Consider the following 21409-nt stretch of genomic DNA (forward strand, 5'->3'; position numbering starts at 1 on the left):
TAACAAAATATATACAAAATTAGCTAATATATGAAAATATAATATACAAAATACAAAAAAATGTAATAAATAAAATGTAGAAAAAGAAAAAATCTAAAATAAAAATATATGAAAAGAAAATAATATATAAAAATATAATATACAAAATCAAAATCAAAAATGTCTAGAATTTAAAATAGAATATATATAAAAAGTAAAATAACATAAAAAATGTATATAAAATAAAGCATAAAAATATAAAAATAAGATTATATATAAAAATATAATATAAAAATTACATGACATACTAAAATGTAATTTATAAAAAAATAAAATGTATGGAAATATAATATACTTCATACAAAAAATGTAAATAATCTAAAGAATATATGAAAATTAAAATGATATATAAAAAATTAATATACAAAGTAAAAAAAGAAATGTATAAAATCTAACATACACAATATATAAAAAGTAAAATAATATAAAAATCTAAAATAATATATAAAAATATATTAAATGCAAAAAACCCAGAAAATGTATAAAATTTAATTCATAATATATATAAAAATTAAAATAATCTAAAAATAAAATAACATATAAAATATAATATGTGAAAAATAAAATGATATATTAAAATATATTTTATAAAAACTAAAATGATATATAAAAATATTATAAACAAAAAGGGAAAAAATAAAAAGTATAAAATATAATATGTAAAAAGTAAATAATTAAAAGAATAAAATTATATAATTAAATTATATTTAAAATTAAACACAATATTTAAACAAATACAAAAAATATATTACAAAAATCATACACAAAATATAATATATAAAAAAATTAAAAAATATAGAAAAATTTAAATAAACCGGAAACAGCTATCAACCTCTAAACGCTGTTAGCATTCAAATGCAACCTGACTTAAGCGAAAAAATCCCAGAGAGACACGTCGGCTTCGATGGTCGAATCTTTATTTCGTGGTAAATCGGTCAGAATGGTTTTCGAGAAAAAATGAATAAGCAGAAATAAAAAAAAACAAACATCTGAAGTGACAACGGCATCACAAGAAATTGTGTCATCAATAACCATCTTCACCTGGTTATTACAGCCCATTTATAATAATAAATAAATAAATAAATAAGGGATTATTTGTTATTTATAAGGGAGGAGGGGTGGTGCCAAAAAGGGGAGGAGCCTCAAAAAAATTTAAGCACTAGATGGAGCTTATTTTTTAAATTTTATTTTGGCTTGTCTTTATTTTGTATTTATTATACAGCTTAGAGAAACATGTTTTCTTTAAATAATTTTGACTTTTTAAATTTTTTTTTTTTTATTTGTTTCTTTTTTTAAATTTTTTTTGACATTTTAAAAGAAAGGATTGGAGGGCATGTCATCTTTAAAATATTTTGGACATTTTTTTCCTTCAAAATGTTGGGTTATTTAAAAAAAAGAAAAAAATGGCAAGTATTTTCTTCTCTTTAAAACTTTTTGGTGATTTAAAGAAAAAGAAATAAAAACTTCCATCGATTTGAAAAGAATTTTGTCGATAAAGTATTTAGCCATTTTTTCCCCCCCAAAACTTTAACATTTTTTTTTTTTTTTCAAGAAGAAAACGTGCATTCCACGGGATTGAAAAAAACATTTTGTCTGTTTTTTTTTTTCAAAATACCTTCCCTTACCGTCTATTTTTCTTTAAAATTTTTGGTAATTTTGTTAAAAGAAAATACCTTCCACAGGTATGGAAAGCATGTTGTTTTTAAATAAATTTTAAACTGGCTTTTTCTTAAAAATTAATTTTTTTTTTCAGGAAAACACGCCTTCTCTGGCCTTTTTTTTTGTCTTTTTAAAATTACTCTCTTTTAATTTTTTTGTCTTTTTTGTGTTTTTTTTTTTAAAGAAAACATGCCTTTCACAGATTTGGAAAACATATCCTGAAATTACATTTAATTTTTTTTTCTTCCTATTTTTTGTGGGAGTGGGCGTTATTTGTTTTTTTTTTCAAGGAAAACCACCCAAAATGATCTATATTTTTATCACAGCCAGAAAGTGTAAAAAATTTTTTCAAATTTCCGACAGTCCTTGAACACATCATGTGTTATCATACAGTTTTTCAAAACAAAATTCCTTGCCTTTTTTTCCCCAACACTTTCAGGGTATATCTAATTTTCCAAAACTTTTCCAGGCCTTGAAATTACTATTTGCAAACTCCCATGGCTTCAACTATATCCACTATAAAGTTTCTGCAATTAGCCCCAAAATTAAAAATACAACTTCTCCGAGACAACACTGACCACAGAAAAATGTGTGTAGAGTAATTAAAACAAAATGTTTTAATCACTGATTGGGCTCCAGCTCCACTTTCACAGACCAATGTCCTTAATTAATGAGGGCCCCTCTACAATTTGGGGCCTCAGATGATGTCATAATGCAGTTGTTGCCTTACGGCCACATCATTTCACTTACATTGGACGTTTGTGCCAAATTTGAAGAAAATCCCCAAAGGTGTTTTTGAGATACTGTGCTCATAAAAATAAGACAGATGCAAGGTCACGGTGACCTTGGCTTTTGTTGGCTGACAAAATCGAACCACTTCATCCTTGAGTCTGAGTGAACATTTGTGCCAAATTTGAAGCAGTTCCCTCAATGTGCACCTGAGGTCACAGTGACCCTGACCTTTGATCTATGATCACCAAACTGAATGTTTGTGCAAAATTTGGAAAAAATTCCCTAAATGCACTCTTGTGATATCACATGCATGAGACTTAAATAGACTTAAGTCACATTGACCTTGACCTTTAACTTATGATGACCATAATTGAAACAATTCATTCTTAAATCCAAGTGAAAGTTTTGGCCAAATTTCAAAATATTCCCTTAAGGTTTTCTTGAAATATTGCGTTCTTAAGAATGAGAGAGATTCAAAGTCACAACGACCTTGACCTATGAGTTGAGAAAGAACTGATTTATTTATGTTGGTCAAAGTAGGCATTTGAGCCAAATTTGAAAAATTTCCATCAAGATGTTTGTAAGATATCTTGTTCACAGAGACAGATGCAAAGTTGATGTGACCATGACCTTTCATTACTAAAATCATATCAGTTCATCCTAGACTCAAATTACACGTTTGTGTCAAATGGAAATTCTCTCAAGGTGATTTTGAGATAACACATTCACAAGATAAAGATGGATGCAAGGTCAATGTAACCGTGACCTTTGTCCACCAAACTCAAATCAGTACATCCTTCAGTAAAAATGGACTTGGGCCACATTTGACAAAATTCCCTCAAGATATCACATTCATGAGATGAGGACAGACAAGGTCACAGTCACCTTGAACTTTGACCTATGATCACCAAAATCTCATCAGTTCATTTTTGAGTCCAAGTGGACATTTGAGCCAAATTCGAAGAAATTACCTCACAGTGTTTATCACATTCACGAGAAAGGGACAGACAACCTGAAAAGCATGTTTTTCGAAGTTTTACAAGTTTTAACTGACAGAAAAAAAAGTACATGTGTAACAACATCCTGTCACATGGTCGTTTGTCGTGTACCGTGGTCATTTTTTGGGACTGTAACATGCTGCCAGACCTCTGACCTCACTGAAACGTCACTAATATGAGCAGTTTTAACGCTTATGCACCTGTGTGAAATACTTCCGGTGTTATACAAGCCAACAGCCAGACATGAACTACAGGGAACACACTGAGCACAGGTACCAAAGAGGAGACAACACAAGAGGCCAATAGTCATAGGTGAAATAACACTGCTTCTTTTTTTTTGTTTTGTTAAATGACAGGATACCATGGTTGGTGAAGTTAAAACCCTCAGACTTTGAAACTTAAGCAAGCTTGATGTCTTTCATAAACATGGGAAGAAGGCAATGAGCGACGAAAGAAATAACCCCAAAAATTGAAAGAAATTAGAAATAAGTCAAAGAAAAATTACCTAAAAATTAGAGTTATGGCCAAAAACATGTTGAACGGAGTCTTTGACCACCAGATTCTAATGAGTGCATTCTTGAGTCAAAGTGGATGTTTGTGCCAAATTTGAGAAAACTCCCTCAGTGCCATTTTCAGAAACTGCATTCACGAATATTATGGATGCAAGGCCACGGTGACCTTGACCTTTGAACACCAATCTCTAATCAGCTCATTGTTGAGTCCAAGTTCATGTTAGTGCCAAATTTCAAATAATTCTCTCAAGGTATTCTTGACATATCAAGTTTGCAGGAATGAGATAGATGTATGGTCACTGTGACCTTGACCTTTGACTTATGGCGGCCAAAATCTGATTACTTCATTGAGTCCAAATGAACATTTGTGCCTTGAGATATTGCAATCATGAGACTATGACAGAAATGGTCGCAGTGACCTTGACCTTTGACCTATGATCACCAACATAAAATAAAATCAGCTTGTTCTTGAGTCTACTCATATGTTTGGCTCAAATTTGAAGAAATCCCCTCAAGGGATTTTTGAGATAACCGATTCACAAGAATGGGATGGATGTATGGACAGGTGTACATATGAACAACCCAAAAACATATAATCAACAACAACAAGACCAACAACAACAATAACAACAACAAAATAACCAAGAAAGTTAAAAACAGACAAAGAAATTACCTGGAAAAAGAGCTTACAAAATAGCATTAGCATTATTTCAAATCTTATATATCTAATTATGCTATTTTTTCCCTAGGTTGCTTTAAAAATAATTTTCTAAATAAGCCGATTTCTTACTATTTCTGGAATTTATTGCTCATTGCATTTTTTTTCCCTTATGTTTTTGAAAGAATACACACCAAATTTGCCCAACGTTCAAAGGGGTTAAATACTTGTAAAAGGCGTCTGAAAGCAGCACGAGAAAAGACAAGTGGCTCCAGATTTCAAAGGATTATCAATGGCTGAATGCGTCCATTCTGCACTCAAAAAACAAAAAAACAACTGTCATGTAGCTCCATTACATGTCAAATAGCAACAGAAAGAGTGCCAAAGCTGAAATAATCCCCGAACAACACCGTGACACGTCATCAGCGGAACATCATGTGGGGGCCCGCCTGAAAAATGGGAGTAAGGCAAGCTTTGACTTGACGACATGTCCACCACAAAACAGCTGTGACATCAACAGCAGTGAGTAGTAACGCAGAGCCACGGCGGGAACATACTTTCGGGTCAGCAACCCGGGAGAAAAACATGTCGCCCTCTTCGGCTAACTGACAAACATGTAGCACCGAAGCAAAAATCAACAGTCGCAAAGTTGTTTAAAGAAAGTCAAGTTCCCTTTTCCGTCCGTCCATTGAGACCTAAACGACACACATGCTGCATTCATGTCATGTGGGAATAACCAACATCCAAAAACATTTGAATGCTCTACTACAGACTTTATTTGCACCTGGCCAACTTCATCTTACAAACACAATGTACGTTTTAGCTTTATTTTAATTTTTTTTTTTCAAAATATCACCACAAACCAAAAATCCATCTCCTGTGTTGTATTAAAGTGCTATGATCAAAAGAGAAATATACATTATTTTCTACATTTCAGATATTCAATGTTTCCTTCAGTTCCATCTCCTCTGATTTCGCAAGCAGTAGGTGTCGTTTGATTGCTAAAATGAACAGTATTTTTCCATTTGGAAGTTCTTTTCTCCTTGTATTGCCCACTGGACATGAATGCAGCATTCCACACTAGTTTTTTTTTTTTTTTTTCCCTCTCTTGTCTACAGGACGCGGCAGCGCCCTCGGGCACTTTCCCAAAGTCCTCAAACCTTCTTCAAAGCTCTGAGAGCGTGTTGAGCTCTTCATCAATCACTTGAGGATGAAACGTTACGGCCGTCAAACTCGTCTTGGCTCACTGCTCCACTTTGGGCGCGTAGTCGGGGCGGCGCGTCTGGATGATCTTCGGCCGTGGGGGGCGGGGCTTGTCGTCTTGGTCGCTGTCGTCGGGGGCCGAGCTGTCGCCGCCGCGCTCGTCCTCGCAGACATGGACGACCACGCTGGGGGTCGTTGGTGTGGCGGTGTGGAGTTCGTACTTGTCTCCTGGAATCACATAGGAGAAAACGTAAAAAGTCGAAGTGAAGTTTCAAGTCTCTGCCGATGTCAAAAGTAAACTGACGGGCCCCTGGAGGGTCGGAAAAACACATTTGGGGGATACAGATTTGTAACTAGGCAAACTTGCAACTTCTTGCAATGCGCCGGTATACATCGTTCCAAAAAACCTGCTGGTTCGCACCAATGCAACTGGACATGTTTTTAGAGTTTTAGGATGTGTCTAGGATTTACAGACATTTCTAGGATTTAGGACATTTATAGGCCTTTTCTAGGATTTCAGGACATTTCAAAGACTTTTCTCTGATTCAAAGAAGTTTCTAGTATTTTTAGGACATCTTGGAGATTTTAGGATGTTTTTTAGAATTTTAGGATGTGTCTAGGATTTACGGACATTTCTAGGATTTAGGACATTTATAGGACTTTTCGTGGATTCAAAGACGTTTCTAGTATTTTAGGACATTATAAGGATTTTAGGATTTTAGAATGTTTCTGGGATTTTAGGACATTTCTGGGATTTTAGGACATTTCTGGGACTATTCCAGAATTTTAGGGAGTATCTGGAATTTAAGGACATTTCTAGGACTTTTCTTAGATTTTAGTTAGTATCTGGGATTTACGGACACTTATAGGACTTTTCTAAGATTTTTTACTTTGGAATTTATAGATTTGATACAATACCTTAAAAAATACAAGTACAGGATACTACTTTTGATACCACAGGGAAAAATTAAACATTGAGGACATGCAATTTAAAATTCTTATGTAAAGATAAATACAAAAAGGCTCTACAATGCGAGCCGACTTCTCTTTTCTTAGTAGAAGGTCCTAGTACATTAAGTTCCTACATCAGCTCTATTCCACAGAGTGTGGGCTGAAAAGCTGACTGCTGTCGCTGTTGACGGCAGCTCTTGTCTCAGGCTGACATTCTGTCCTGTCTCTGTTCCTGTGTCCTCTGTATTCATCAGACATTCACCATCAATCAAATGGCCGACTTGTGCAGAATCTCTCAGATGACTCAGCAGTTCTTGGCTGTATTGAAGGAGGAGGTTGGGGAGGAGTGCAGGGGCGTCTTTGGGGACTTTGTGAACTGACGCAACCACGATCAACTTAACATCTCAAAGACCGATGAGGTGGTTGTGAACTTAGAGAGGAAGAGACCCAAAGCTGTCCCAGTTTTTATTCAGGGTACTGAGCTAAAACTGTTTTCCAGCTATAAATACCCCAAAGTACAGCTCCATGACAAACTGGACCTGAACATCTACATGGAGACGCTGTACAAAAAGAGTCAGAACCAACTGTACTTTTAAGGAAGGCTGAGATCTTTTAACATCTGTGGCCCCTACAGTGCCCCTACTACCAGACTGTGTTGGCATTTGAATTGCCCTGCCCCCCCCAGGGACTCTAATAATTGGTCAGAGACCCTGCAGTTGACTGAGACCCCTTCAAGTCAAGCAGTCGTTTTTTCGGTGCAGTGTACTCACTCCACACCAAAATCTGGGGACCAAAACGTCTGGTCCCCATATTTTGCTGCAGAGTGAGGGCCCCCTTGACTTTCGCGCTACTCTTTGATGCCAAGCAGCTGCTGTCATGCATGTACATATATTTAAATATTTGTACAGGTACATTTTACAATTTATATATTTTTAAGAATGCTTTAGCACATACTTTATATATGTATTGACATTTCAACACATTTATTAGATATGTCACATTGCACATTACAAAATGTGATTTTTCTTATCTTTGTCATACTTAACGTGGTTTTTATGTCTTCATCTGTATGATTTGGGGTTTCTTTAGTAACTTATTTGAGGTTTTTTGCTAAGATTTTAGATGTATATGTTCTATATTTAGACGTCATCTGTTATTATGTTTGATTGTGAATGTAATTATTGTATTAAGTTATTTCCTGTAACGATAACTCAAGCATCCATCCTTGTTGTTATATGACGCATGCGGTGACAGACATTACCTGGTCCGAGCTTTGAGATGGCGCACAGCAGGTCGTAGTTGATGACTGGCGTGGCGTCCTGAGACTGTTCCCAGCCAACGGGAGGGGAGGCGGGCGGCGAGATCAGGAACTGTTTGTCTGGTTTGGGGGGTTCCAGGCGAGGACTCCCTATGTGGACAGACTGCACACAGTAGGGCACATGAAATTAAAGAAATGTTGAATATAGGTGGCTCAAACACAGAGACCCAGGATTCATCATTCATTCGTCTGATCAAAACTTTTATTATCTACTCTGCATGTAGTATATTGAAAATACTTCATACGTCATGCAAAAAAAACAAAACATAGTGGCATCATGACAAAAAAAAAGGGTTAAAATTTTGAAAATTAATGAATATTTGGCATATTTATAATCAGGACTGATGTCTGTTAAGAAATATTATTCCTGAATGGTAAAAAGTTCATTTTGATTTCATTATTTCAGAAACAGCAAAGGCACACGATGGCTTCTTTAGATGACTGCAGTTAGTAAAAGTCGAAGCATCAGCAGCAGCATGGAGGCCGGTGAAAATGTTCTGGCGGTTACCTCTTTTTATTATAGAGTATATAGTGACATTACAGAGTATGTGGTATATAATATATAGAGATGAATGATACAGTACCTGGGCGAAGTACAGTCTCATCTCTTTGCCGTTGAAGTCCGTCTTATGGAGGCGGAGTCTGGCCTCGGCTGCAGCCAGAGCGTCGCTGAAACTGATCCGCACCCGCCGGAAGGACCTGAAGTACTGGAACTGCACCTCTGGGTCGAAAGACTGGAACAAGGTCTCGAAACTGGCCTGGAGACACAGAGGGACGCAGGTGAGGACAGAGGGTCCACACTGAGCTCCATCACTCAGCTCCTCTGTCTTTTCTTATCTAAAAATACTAAAGAGTGTGAGCCAGAGGCAGCCGTGACTACAGTTATGAGACTTGAAATCGCTATGAATAAAATCGATAAAAATAGCCTCTTTTAGCCGCAGACACTATATCTGTCCTCCTCCTACTGGAGAGCCTGCAGCCTGAGTGTGTCTCAGCCTTTGCGACAGGAAAGCTGTGTTTAAATAAAATATCATACATTGATATGATTTTCTACTTTTATTAACTATCAATACAGTTATTAATTTTCAAAATTTTAGCCCTTTAAAAGCCTTTATTTTTCACGATGCCAAGTTATTTTGAATGGAAAAAAACAACCCCATAAAAAAAGAAAATTATGCTAAATGGCTGTAAGAAAATATTATATATCAATATGACTTCCTACTTTGAGTTTATTACTTGAAATTTTGCCTTAAAAAAAGGGTGGGGTGAAATAATACAATATAATAGTAATATCTAAAAATATTCATTCAAAATTTTATTTTTAAAATTATATCGCAGAATATATATATATGTGAGTGTGTTATTTCGAAACAGGTTTCGAAGGGTTAATGGATTCAGATCAGGGCCAAAAAAAAGTGACGATATCCTTAATTGTGGCTACTTAAGATGCAGATATATACAAGACTAAACAAGCATGACTGGCATGAAATCAACTACTGGAACACCTGTGTGTATATATATATATATATATATATATATATATATATATATATATATATATGCATATGCATATGTGCATATTTATAATTTGATAAACTAGTGTTTGATGATTGGTCTCTGCCTCCTGCAGTGCAGCACAGAAGCATCACAGGCTCTAGGTATGTGCCGTGAATCATGATGAAGTCAAAGGAAGAAGGATCCGGGCCTGAGGAGACTTAAGGGTCTTCGAGCCGCTTATTATCGCACAAAAAAACACAACACGCGCAGACGATACTTCAACCCGATCACAAGACCTTTAAATTCAGACAACAGTTCCCTTTACACAATGCTGTAGAAGCTTCTTTTTTGGGAAAAACAACAATACAAATACTCGCAATGAGCAACCAAAGAAGAAATGGTTCCTTTGTCAAAAAGCCCATGGCATTTTTCCATTGGATTTCGGATCATTTCAGAAAACAGGCTCGAAACAAACGTTTATGATACTTCAACATTTAGTTCAGCAAGATCTTGGATACCGTAGTGGTGTCGCATTTGGCGGCTTGTTAGCAACTGTCTTTTTGAAGACACGTACGATCCTTAAAGTTTACGAGTGAGGTATTTACTGACAAATTTTATGGTGTAGAACAAAACATCAATGTCTCTGATGACCTAATTTCAGGCTTCAAACCAAAAACCCATTTTAGAAAAAAATACAAACTTCAATTCAAGGGAACCAGAGGTGCTTAAATGCTGACGAATTTCCAAGGTTTTAGGACTCATTACTGAGGTTCTCTTTTTTGCTTAGGGTTCAAAGGGTTAAACTCTTGTGAAAGTCTGATAGCAGCAAAAGAAAAGTGATTTCACAAGTTTCAAAAGATTAAGGAAGCTATTAGTTGTGGGCGTTAAATGAAATAAGCACCGTGAGGTCAAGTTAAATAAAAAAAACTCCTCCATCCTACATTTCCCATAATGCAACCCCAAACCCCTTTTTTTCCCATTTTTTTTGCAGGTATGCCGATTTGCAGCCTCGAAACCCAAAGCCAGACGATAACATTGATGACATCACTATGTCACAGTCAGAGCCAAAGAAGACATAATGCTCTTTTCAAAATCGTTGCCCAAGTACCTCAATACCTATTGGTAGATTGACGAGTGATAAAAATTGGCAGTTTTAGCCCAAGAACTCGCAGATGTTGATGGCTTCATTCCAAAAATATCAAGATCGCATGGGGCCAAACTGATATTCAATGACCCCGGTGTGCAAAAGGAGGAGCAGAAGCAAAGATCTCCTACCTGCGCCTCGGGACGGTTGAACACTTCCTGGTTGGTCATTGAGGCGACCAGGCAGAAGCGGTTACACTTGGTGGTCTTGATGTGCATGATGGGCGATCCGGGGAGGCGGAACCTTTTCCACCTGATACCTGAGGTCAGGGCCCAGCGGGGCACCGAGACGGTCTGCAGCGGTGGCGATGATGATGAAGAGGAAGGGGGAAATCGGGGAGATCGGAGGAGCGTTGCCTTCCCCAGGGTGACAGGAGAGGAGGAAGTGATAGATGCTCCTAAACAGGATAGAGATGCCTTTTTTTCCCACGTGGATGTTCTGCCGTGGCGTCTGCTCTTCACGCGTACCCCACTCTACATACACCTCGGTTCAACACTCAGCCTCCTAACCCACATTCCAAGGTTATCTAGTCTGTCTCTCCTGCCTCCGCAGTTCAACTCAAAATCTCCCAAAAATGTCTTTTTTAGTGTGTTTCGGCGCTGTGTCCAGTTCCTCCACAGTGCATATGCTCTGCAACAGCCTGCAAACTGACGGAAATTTTCCACAGATTTGGACGTGGAGAGCTGAAAATGTCACTCAGCCTCTTCGGAGCTCACTCTTTCTCTCTCTCTCCCACTGCTCCACAGACGCTTAAATGAGCCCCTGCCAGCCGATGACGCATTACCCACAATCCCCTCCCTCTCCTCATGCTGCTCTCATTCATTCGTTCATTCACTGCAGGCCAATCGCCTGTAGAAGAGGGAGGGACGGCCTGCTTTTTTCTTCTTCCTTTCCCTCTACTGACAGATACTAGCTGATGCTGACTAATCACACAGAAAGAAGGTCCGTGTGTGTGTGTGTGTGTGTGTGCACAGAGAGAGATAGTGGAAAATAATGACATCACCCTTGAGCAAACTGACGCATTTAACCTGCTTTCTGTTGCGTTTTGCTGCGGACAAAAGAAATCCTTTCTGTCGAACGGAAAATATGTGACAATAAGCCTTTTCACCTCCTTGCTTTTCACACATGCATACCAAAGACTCGGTGCACGCGGCGAGACGTGGAAAACACATGTCAGTCCCACTTAATATGGACGAGAGAGAGAGAGGACAGCTGAGAGACAAAGAGGGGAGAGAGGAGACGGGGGACACATAACGGGCAGGGGGAATGCAGGATGGAGGGATGAAGGGATGAAAAGCAAGAGGTGGCACGCATGGAAAGTATGCAGTTTGATAATGTGCTTTTATGAGGTATTAATAGCAGAGCTTGAAGTAGAGGGGAAGTGTGTGTGTGTGCAGCCAGCAGTTGGAAAAACAAGAGCAGGCTGTGCAGCCGGTAAAGGGGGTGAGCTGTTTACACTCACACAACACATCCTTAATTATGTGGCAATTAGGGGCATAAAAAAACAACACAAAACAAGAGAATGACCTAAAAAGGGGGCTAAAAAATGATAAAATATTGATGTGTGCATGTTTCCTGTAACACAATGTCAAATATACAATAAGTTCCCGGTAATTTTATTGCTTATATTCTAAGCAACTTGCGAAGGAATATTTAACAAAAAATTAGTATATTTAGAAATTTTTTTTGTAAATAAAAGCAAAGGAAAAAATGTCTTGAGGAAAAAGGAAGGAGGAAATTTTCCTGTTGTTGTTTTTATTTTCTTTTTTCAACGAATTTTGTTGTACTTTTTTTGGTGCTAATTCGTAGGTCATTTTTTTCTTCCATTGTTTTTGAAAGAAAACAAGCCAATTTGTTTGAAATTAAATAGGTTTTAAAATGATGAAACAATTCCCCCCAAAACAATGAATGTTCAAAACTTTTCCAGAAACTTTCCATTTATTCCAAAAAGACTCAACGCAACAAGGTGAAACATTAACCGCTCTCCGTACAAATATAACGTGGTGTCGTAGAGCTCTGGGCAGGGTGGGGTTAATCAGTTAACCACCTAGAATAATTTAAACCAGTTACACACGTCTGTCTGTGGGTTAACTTATTCTATTGAACTCTATTGAACTATGACTAACATTAGCAATAATTTGTTTATTCAAATGTCCAAGCAAGCCATGACAGTGTCACATGAGTCAGCATCCTGGAACCCAAGCAGCTAAATCAAACTCTCACTATTACTCGGCATTGTATCTTTTTTTACTGGAACCTATCAAAATGTCTTCACGGAAAAAGGACTAGGTCACCGGGAGTTGGAGCGTATCCCAGAATGCACTGGGTGAAAGTCAAAATAAACAGGTTGACTATAATGATGTACTCCAATAGCAGATAAAGGCATAAAAACATTCGCTCATCTTGCAATTAAACTTACTGTATATAGTGCACAGCACGCACCGTCTGATAAATTACAGATACACTAGGCTTGAGCGGTATTGCAGTGTACCAGCGTATTTAGAAATCCTGAAGGTATGTTTTTAAGTGTCGTCATATAATACAGGTGCGCCTTTCTATTAAACTCATTGTATATAGTGCACAGCATGCACCGCCTGATAAAATACACATACACTAGGCTTCAGCAGTATCACAGTATACCAGTGTATTTAGAAATCCAGAAGGTATGTTGTTCAATGTCGTCATAAATACAGTTGCTCCTTTTTATTAAACTCACTGTATGTAGTGCACAGGAGGAGCTACGATTTATAGTGCAAACTTTTTTAACTGTGTACATTTTTGTCACGTGTGATGAGATCGGCTTTTATTGAAGAAAACACGAGTAAGAATATTACATTTATTAACATTTTGTGTTTTGTTGTGTGAGGATCTACTTTTTTGTAAATATGTCAGAGACAGGGCGCGAAATGTTTTCTTCTTTCGTGTTGGACGGAAAGTGCGCGCGTGGAAAATAAAGTGCTGTAATGCTGGTGAGCCTCCCAACAGCGAGGCCGATGCTCTCATGTAAGTGTTGTTTGTTGACGTTAAACATTACCGTGTGAGCATGTGTGTGTAGGTGCTAATCATCTCCAGACTTCCCTCCGCTGTGTGTGTGAGAGTGCACGCCCAGCCCCGCAGTGTTTCCATGCCTATATTTTTGTTTCATCTTCCCTTTTTTTCCATTCCCTCACTGGACGGACAGACAGGTGTGCACATGCACACAAGAACGTACGCGTTGCCCGACACATACTGGACATAGCGCAAAGTTACTAGCCAGCTGCTGCTTTTCTATTGCATCATGTTTGTCTTTCTGATGCTGAGGTGGAAGCTACATAGTTCAACTAGCAGCTGACATCTGAAGGCTGATACTGTGGGGCACACTGGAGGTGTAAAACATTTCTAAAAAACAATGTGAACAAAACATTAATAAGTTCCCACCCTCAAGGAGTAGTTCAGAATCTTTTGGATATGAAATGTCATCATTTCATCATTATATACTATTCATTTTCTTTCATTTTGTCTTAATTAGTGTATGGATTCTTGAGTTGTGCCCAAAAACAGATTTTGTGAGGTCACGGTGACCTTGACCTTTGACCACCAAATTCAAATCAGTTCATTCTTGAGTCCGAGTGGATGTCTCTGTCAAATTTAAGGAAACTACCTTGAGGCCTTTTTCACGCAACACATTCACAAAGTGAAAACGGAAGCAAGGCCAAAGTGACCTATGACCTTCAAACTGTAATAAGTTCATTCTTGAGTCCAAGTATGTTTGTGTGAAATTTAAAGAAATTCCCTCCAGGTGTTCCTGACACCTGTTCATAAGACTCAAGTGGATTTCTGTGCCAAATTCAAAAAAGTTCTTAAAATATCACATTCACAAAAATTAGATGGATGCAAGTTCATGGTGACCTTGACTTTTGACCAATGACCACCAAAATCTCATCAATTTGTCGTTTAGTCAAAGGGATTGTTTGCGCCAAATCTGAGGACATTCCTTTGTGGTGTTCATGAGATATTGCATTCACATGAATGAGACAGATGAGGTCAAAGTGACCTCGACCCCTGACCTATGACCATATGGACATCTGTAGTAAATTTGAAGAAATTCTCTCAAGGTGTTCTTGAGATATCATGTTTATAAAAGTGCTACAGAAGAGATCAGGATCACCTTGACCTTTGACAGCCAAATCCTAATCAGTTCATCCTTGACTCAAAGTGGATGTCTGTGCCAAATGTGAATACATTTTTAAAATATCACATTCACAAACATGAGATGGATGCAAGTTCAGGCTGACCTTGACAACTGACCTATGACCAAAATCTAATCAGTTCGTCCTTTAGTCAAAGTGAACATTTGTGCAAAATTTGAAGAAATTCTCTCACGTTCTTGACATATGGCATTTACAAGAATGAGAAAATCAAACAGATGGACAACCCGAAAATACCGCGTTCACAAGAATGGGACAAATGAGGTCACAGTGACCTTGACCTCCAACCTATGACCACCAAAATCTAATCAGTTCTTACTTAAGTCCAAGTGGACGTCTGTAATAAATTTTAAGACATTCTCTCAAAATGGTCTTTAGATATGGCATTCACAAGATTCACAAATTATTTTATCTTTACCGCCAACTGATATGTTACCATACATAATCTTTCGAGATATTTCATGGTCATACACACCTTTTTAGAACCAAACCATCTTTTCAGCATAAACAGCACTCCCTCCTCACTCTGTTTCCATTTCTTTAACCACTGAGACACTCTGTACTTTTCGGTGGATTCCAGTTCCTTGGAGCCAAATTCCAATGACACATCCTTTTTTTTTTTTCATTAACAGCCACAGCCTCGAGCACTTCTGTGTTCTGTCCCGCAACAAAATCCACTTTCAGCCAGAGGGGGCATTGAGTAACGGAAGCCAGACTTCACTGACAGGCTGTTTCCTCGCGGCCTTAACAAAATTCCACATCTGAGCAGGAAAAGAGGGCCCGGAGCAACCATGACACATCCGTCCCTTTTCCAGCTCCATCCGCCGACGGCTCAACACTTTCACAACAACGGCAATATATCACTCTTCCATGGAGTTACAGGGACTCTGAGTCAGTGCCAGTTCAACAAAACAAAACTGCTCACATTTTCCATTTGGCCGAAAACATGTTGGTCTGGAACAGGTTCGGTTGAGTACTTCTTATCCATACAAGATAAGTCATGAGTTGGAAACTCTTATCGTACATCTATGGTCCTGATTCTTTGTGTATTTTTGCATCAAAATATCTTAATGATCTCATCCGCAGTCAGTGGAGGTTTGTCCCGTTGGAAGTCCATGACTTTCCAGACCTACATCAGAGTTTTCCCCCGACCTAAATCTCTTCTTCCATGCTGGTTTATTAATGCTGTTTTTCTGCTCCAGTTGGGTGGAGAACGCTTTAACTTGCACAACTGAGTGGAAAACACATTCTGGTTCATTCCTCTAAAATCACCCGCCTGAAAAAGTTTTGCTCCCAGAATGCCATGTGCTTTGATTAGTGAGAAATTCAAGGGCTTTCAATCCCTTTTTACTGTTTTTCATTCGCTCAAAGCGACTAACTAATTTTCAAATATTATTTTTTTTAAATAAAATATGAATAAATGATTTGAGTGTTGTCTGTCTTTTCAGTGAAGGATTACTTAATACGCTCTTTTGAGGCATAATGGTGAAAAAAAATCCCAGACAAAACAACTCGAATCCAGAGACAGTTTCAAAGACATAGAAACTCACCGAAACTGGGCCGCAATCAGCACTGACAAAACAGCAAATGTTGAATTAAACACAAACTGTGGTGCATGGAACCAGCTTTTTGTGTTACCTGCACGTATTAAATGAGCATATAATATCGGCTCATATCGATCGCAGGCCCCTAAATCGAATTGAAATCGTATTGTTTGAAAAAAACAAAAAGACTTTGTGATATCGATAAATATTGTATTGTCCAAAGTATCGATAGGATATCGTATCGCGATGAAACCAGTGATTTACACCCCTGGTGTCGATGCACTGAAGACGCCAATGTGCATTTACAATTCAGGAGGAGATGCTGATGGATCAGAGACAGAGACAGGGCAACAGAATGATGGGTGCAGTGAAGATGAAACTTAACCATTCATTCTGCTGGGTCGAAAAGTTTGCTTTCACTTACATAAAACTGCTTCTCTCATTCGTTAAAGTGATCTGATCAGCTGTGAACGAATTGACGGATCAATTATTCACGCTGCAAATAACAAACTGCTGTTGAGAAAAAAAAAAAGAAGAACTGGGAGAGCTTCGCCTGTGCTGCTAAAACATGTTGATTTTTGTCCCTAAGAGGACACAGAATGATATAAAAAGGGCCCTACGGTCGTTTTAAAGATGCCGAATAAAACAGTTACAGTCAAACACCCTCATTGTTATGGTCAGTCAAAATGATGTCCTTCGTAAAAATCAGTCAATGCCGGTAAATACACAGTTTATGAGAGCTTTGAGTTAAACTATTACGAAATCAACAAATGGTCATATCTTCCGTGCTGATGAAGAACCTCTAGATCGCTTCTGTCTTTCTGAAAATGAACGTTTTTCCACTGAAATATGCTCAGTTTAAACGGAATCAAAACGTGAGAGTTCTCAGGACTTCATGAAACATTCACACACCCTGAGTGGAATTTTCTGTCATATGATCCATCAGCTGATCCCTGGCAGGTGCCCGATGGAAAAGCAGCAGGATCATTGAAGAAGAAAAAAGAAAACAACTAAAAACACAAGTGATTTTTTTTCACCAGATGCCCTTTGCCCCTCTTCTCTGTTGTTTTTCCTTTTCCATCAACGTCAGCAAACCCCTATAGCACGCCACTGAGCAACGGCTCATCTCGCTGCCCTGTATGTGCACTTGGTGTTTGTGTGCACGTGTGCGTAGGGGCTCAGGTTTGTCAGTCCTCCAAGACTCCCTCCAGATCATGGTATATCGTACTATAGTCAGTATTTTTGTTGGTAAAAGATGATTAGAACAACTTTCAATGTATTGCCCTTATTGTCGAACACTAATACTCAACTCCTAAAATCCTAGAAACATCCTGATATCATAGAAACTTCCTAAAATCTTGGAAATGTCCTAAAATCCCAAACCTCCTACAATCCTAGAAACCCCCTACAATCCCAGAAATGTCCTAAAATCAAACACATCCTAAAATTCCGGAAATGTCCTAAAATCCTAGAAAAGTCATTAAATCAGAAACATCCTACAATCCTGTAAATGTCCTAAAATCCTAGAAACATCCTCAAGTCCGAAACCTCCCGTAGACCTAGATATGTACTCAAATACTAGAAACGTCCTAAAATCAGAAACATCCTAAAATCCTGGAATCGTCCTAAAATCATGGAAAATCCTAAAATCCTTGAAACAGCAAAAAAATCATAAAATGTGTCCTTAAATCCTAGCAATTTTCTACAATCCGAGACTCATCCGATAAAATTTGAAACATCCTACAATCCTGGAAATTGCCTAAAATCCTAAAATCATCAAACATAAATGTACTAAAATCCTAGTAACATCCTCAAATCCGAAACCTCCTGTAATCCAAGAAATGTACTAAAATCCTAGAAAAGTCCTAAAATCAGAAACATCCTACAATCCTGGAAGTGTCCTAAAATCCTAGAAAATCCTAAAATCCTTGAAACATCAAAAAACCCAACAAACTGTCATAAAATCCCAGCAAATTCCTAAAATCCTAGAAACATCCTAAAATCAGAAACATGCTACAATCCTGGAAGTGTTCTAAAATCCTAGAAAATCCTAAAATCCTTGAAACATCAAAAAATCCTAAAAACCGTCCTAAAATCCTCGCAACTTTCTAAAATCTGAGACACACCCTAACATCAGAAACATCCTACAATCCTGGAAATTGCCTAAAAACCTAGAATCATCCTAAAATCCTTGAAACGTCAAAAAACCCTACAAACCGTCCTAAAGTCCCAGCAACTTTCTAAAATCCTAGAATCATCCTAAAATCCTTGAAACGTCAAAAAACCCTACAGACCGTCCTAAAATCCTAGCGACATCCTCAAATCCGAAACGTCCTACAATCCTAGAAATGTCTGAAAATCCTGCAAACATCTTAAAATACTACAAATATCCCAAAATCCTAGAAATGGCCTAAAATCCTTGTAAAATGTACAGGGCTGCTACGACTGGCCCCTGACCTTTGGTCATTTTGCCACAGTGGCCCCCCATTTAAAGCAGGTTGAGTATCCCTGCTTAGGACGGCATCCCGTCCCTCTGTAGTCAAACTTTAGAAGTTTAGAAGAAACTCTAGACTTTTGCTACAGTCCGGGGCTAAAATAAGCTATTTATTTCGCTGTACGGAAATCTTCAAATGTTCCGTATATTATGAGCACTTTTTAACCTTTTCTGTGGTATGTTTCCATATCTGCTGTTCCGCAGTGTTATACAAGACTGGTAACAAACGCCAGCTAAATGGAACTGGAAAGTTCCCAATGATGCATCACTGGCTGGTGTCATTCTGTGGCTCATCTGTTGGGACAAAATTAAACCGAGTCAAGTTTAGATATTAAGTAACAGAATGACTAAAGAAGCAGTTTCTGTAGTCATCAGTCAACACCATAACAGCAACTGTTTGACCTTTCAACTCCATCTAGTGGTCGAAATACGGTAACGCGCAACATAACACCAAAGTCCTTCAGCATTTCTTCTGAAGAAACCGTGCGTGTGAATGCTCGGTGTTGAACTGCAATGCTTGTTGTAAATGAATGAAAGCAATAATTTGGTTGATATTTAGGTTACGGAGGGTTGGAGGAAGAACTGCGCAATTTGTGAGCTTAAAGAAAAAGAAAATGAGTTTCACTTTTGTTTCTGTATTGTCCTTTTTATTGGAAGATTGCTTAGCAATACAAAGACTGAATGTGATAAATATTGATGACTCACCATGACTGACATTTAAGAAAGCAACTTATTTAGAGAAAACTTTGGACATGAGACAGGTAGTGTTGTTCCAGTAGGTGTATGATGTGTATTTAGGTATTTTTTATTTGCCTGTGTATTTCTTTGATTTTTTAAAATGTATTGATTTTTTAAAAATAAATTAACTAATTTATTATTATTATTATTTTAGCTAATTTATTTATATATTTATTTATTTATATTATTTAGAATATTTTATTTTTTTATATTATTTTGAATATTTTATTTTTTAGTAAAATTTTGAATTTGTTGTTGAGCTGTAATAATAAAATTTGGCCAGCAATACTTGAACATAATTTCATGTGACATGATGACACTAAAATATGTATATATATATATATATATATATATATATATATATATATATATATATATATATATATATATAAAAATAAATGTTTGTCGTTATTATTTATTATTTATCTATTAACATTATTTTCTAGAACTCAATCCTGTCTTTTCTATTTTGATGTTGTGTCAGTAATATTTTCATAACAATAATTGTATTTTTTTTACAGTTATATATATTACAGTTATATAGATATACATAAATCTTTTATTATTATTATTATTATTTGACAAGCTCTGTCTTTCTTATTGTATACTAGATCAAAAAAGGGACATTTTGCATGTTTTAAAAATCTAAAAACAACACTTTTAGAACATTCACATCACAAAAAAAAGCAAAAATCAGCTGAATATTGTAGATATATAAACACAGTCAGGGAGCTGGATGTCTTACCCTCAGACTGCCTTCATTGAACAGATCCTCCGGTACTTTGCAGGCTATCAGGGCGTTCGGTAAATCGGTAAACTGGACATCCACCGTGGCCTCCTCCTCCACTCCGTTCTCCGCTTGCTGCATCTCGACTTTTCGGTTATTTACTGTTTTCCGGAAACGGGAAAACAACTTTAGCCGAACGCTAATCCGAAGGCTAATAACAACAGCTAGCTAACGCCCACTAGCATCTAATGTTGCGGAGCTAACACAACGACTAATACATTTATATGTCTTTATACGTACTTATAAAGCCGTAGACGTTATTTCATGATAACGCAGCAGCTCTTTGTGTGTTTTTGTCTCCAAAAAAACAACTAAAAGCTGTCAGAGTGTATTAGCTCCCAAGCTACACTAAGCTGCTAGCTAACGATGCTAAGCAGGAATCTGCAATGACGCCGCGAAAAAAAGGGAAACAAACGCTATTCCGCGAACTTTTTCTCACCGTTAAACGCTTGCGGAGGAGCGCGTTGGATATTTAGCGCTGTCAAAAATTAAAACAGCTCAATATTATCCCAAAAAATGTACATAGAGCTATGGAAGAGATTTGTTAGCATGGCGCAGAGGATAAAGGAGATGACGTCAATAGAACAGCTGTGTTCCGTTTTTCTTCTTCTGTGGTGTTTTGGGGCGGTTGGCAATCATACTTGTCCGATTACCGCCACCTGCTGGATTTTATTAGTCGTGCACAAAGACTTTATATGAGTACGGTATGGAAAATATATCTTTTTTAATCATTTTTGTTAAAAAAAACTCCATTTAAAATAAATAAATAAATAAAACACAACCAAATACCTACAGATTAAAAACAACCCTCCCAATATATATATATATATATATATCTTTTAAATGATTTTTCTTAAAACAACTCAATTTAAAATAAATAAATAAATAAAACCTACCCAAATACCTATGGATTAATAACAACCCTATATATATATATATATATATATA

At 37.2% G+C, this 21409-nt stretch overlaps 1 protein-coding gene across 4 annotated transcripts; it reads right to left on the bottom strand.

The window, feature by feature from the left end:
* Positions 1 to 1892: 1892 nt before the first annotated feature.
* Positions 1893 to 21043, bottom strand: rcan1b (regulator of calcineurin 1b). 4 transcript variants are annotated; one of them, XM_088074382.1, is made up of 5 exons: positions 20702 to 21043; positions 20420 to 20562; positions 8655 to 8828; positions 8014 to 8173; positions 1893 to 6029 (listed from the first exon to the last, which is right to left on the bottom strand). In XM_088074382.1, the coding sequence occupies exons 2-5, from the start codon at positions 20540 to 20542 to the stop codon at positions 5842 to 5844; spliced, it is 645 nt and encodes a 214-aa protein (XP_087930508.1). In that variant the 5' UTR covers positions 20543 to 20562; positions 20702 to 21043; the 3' UTR covers positions 1893 to 5841. The 4 variants fall into 4 exon arrangements, with proteins under 4 accessions (XP_087930508.1, XP_087930509.1, XP_042368874.1 ...); XM_088074383.1 differs by having other exon boundaries at positions 20901 to 21042; XM_042512940.2 differs by having other exon boundaries at positions 20420 to 21043.
* Between the last annotated feature and the right edge of the window lie 366 nt (positions 21044 to 21409).

The sequence above is a fragment of the Plectropomus leopardus genome, chromosome 24, assembly GCF_026936395.1.
Source record: "Plectropomus leopardus strain MGB_pleo_1.0 chromosome 24, ASM2693639v1, whole genome shotgun sequence".
NCBI lineage: Eukaryota > Metazoa > Chordata > Actinopteri > Perciformes > Serranidae > Plectropomus > Plectropomus leopardus.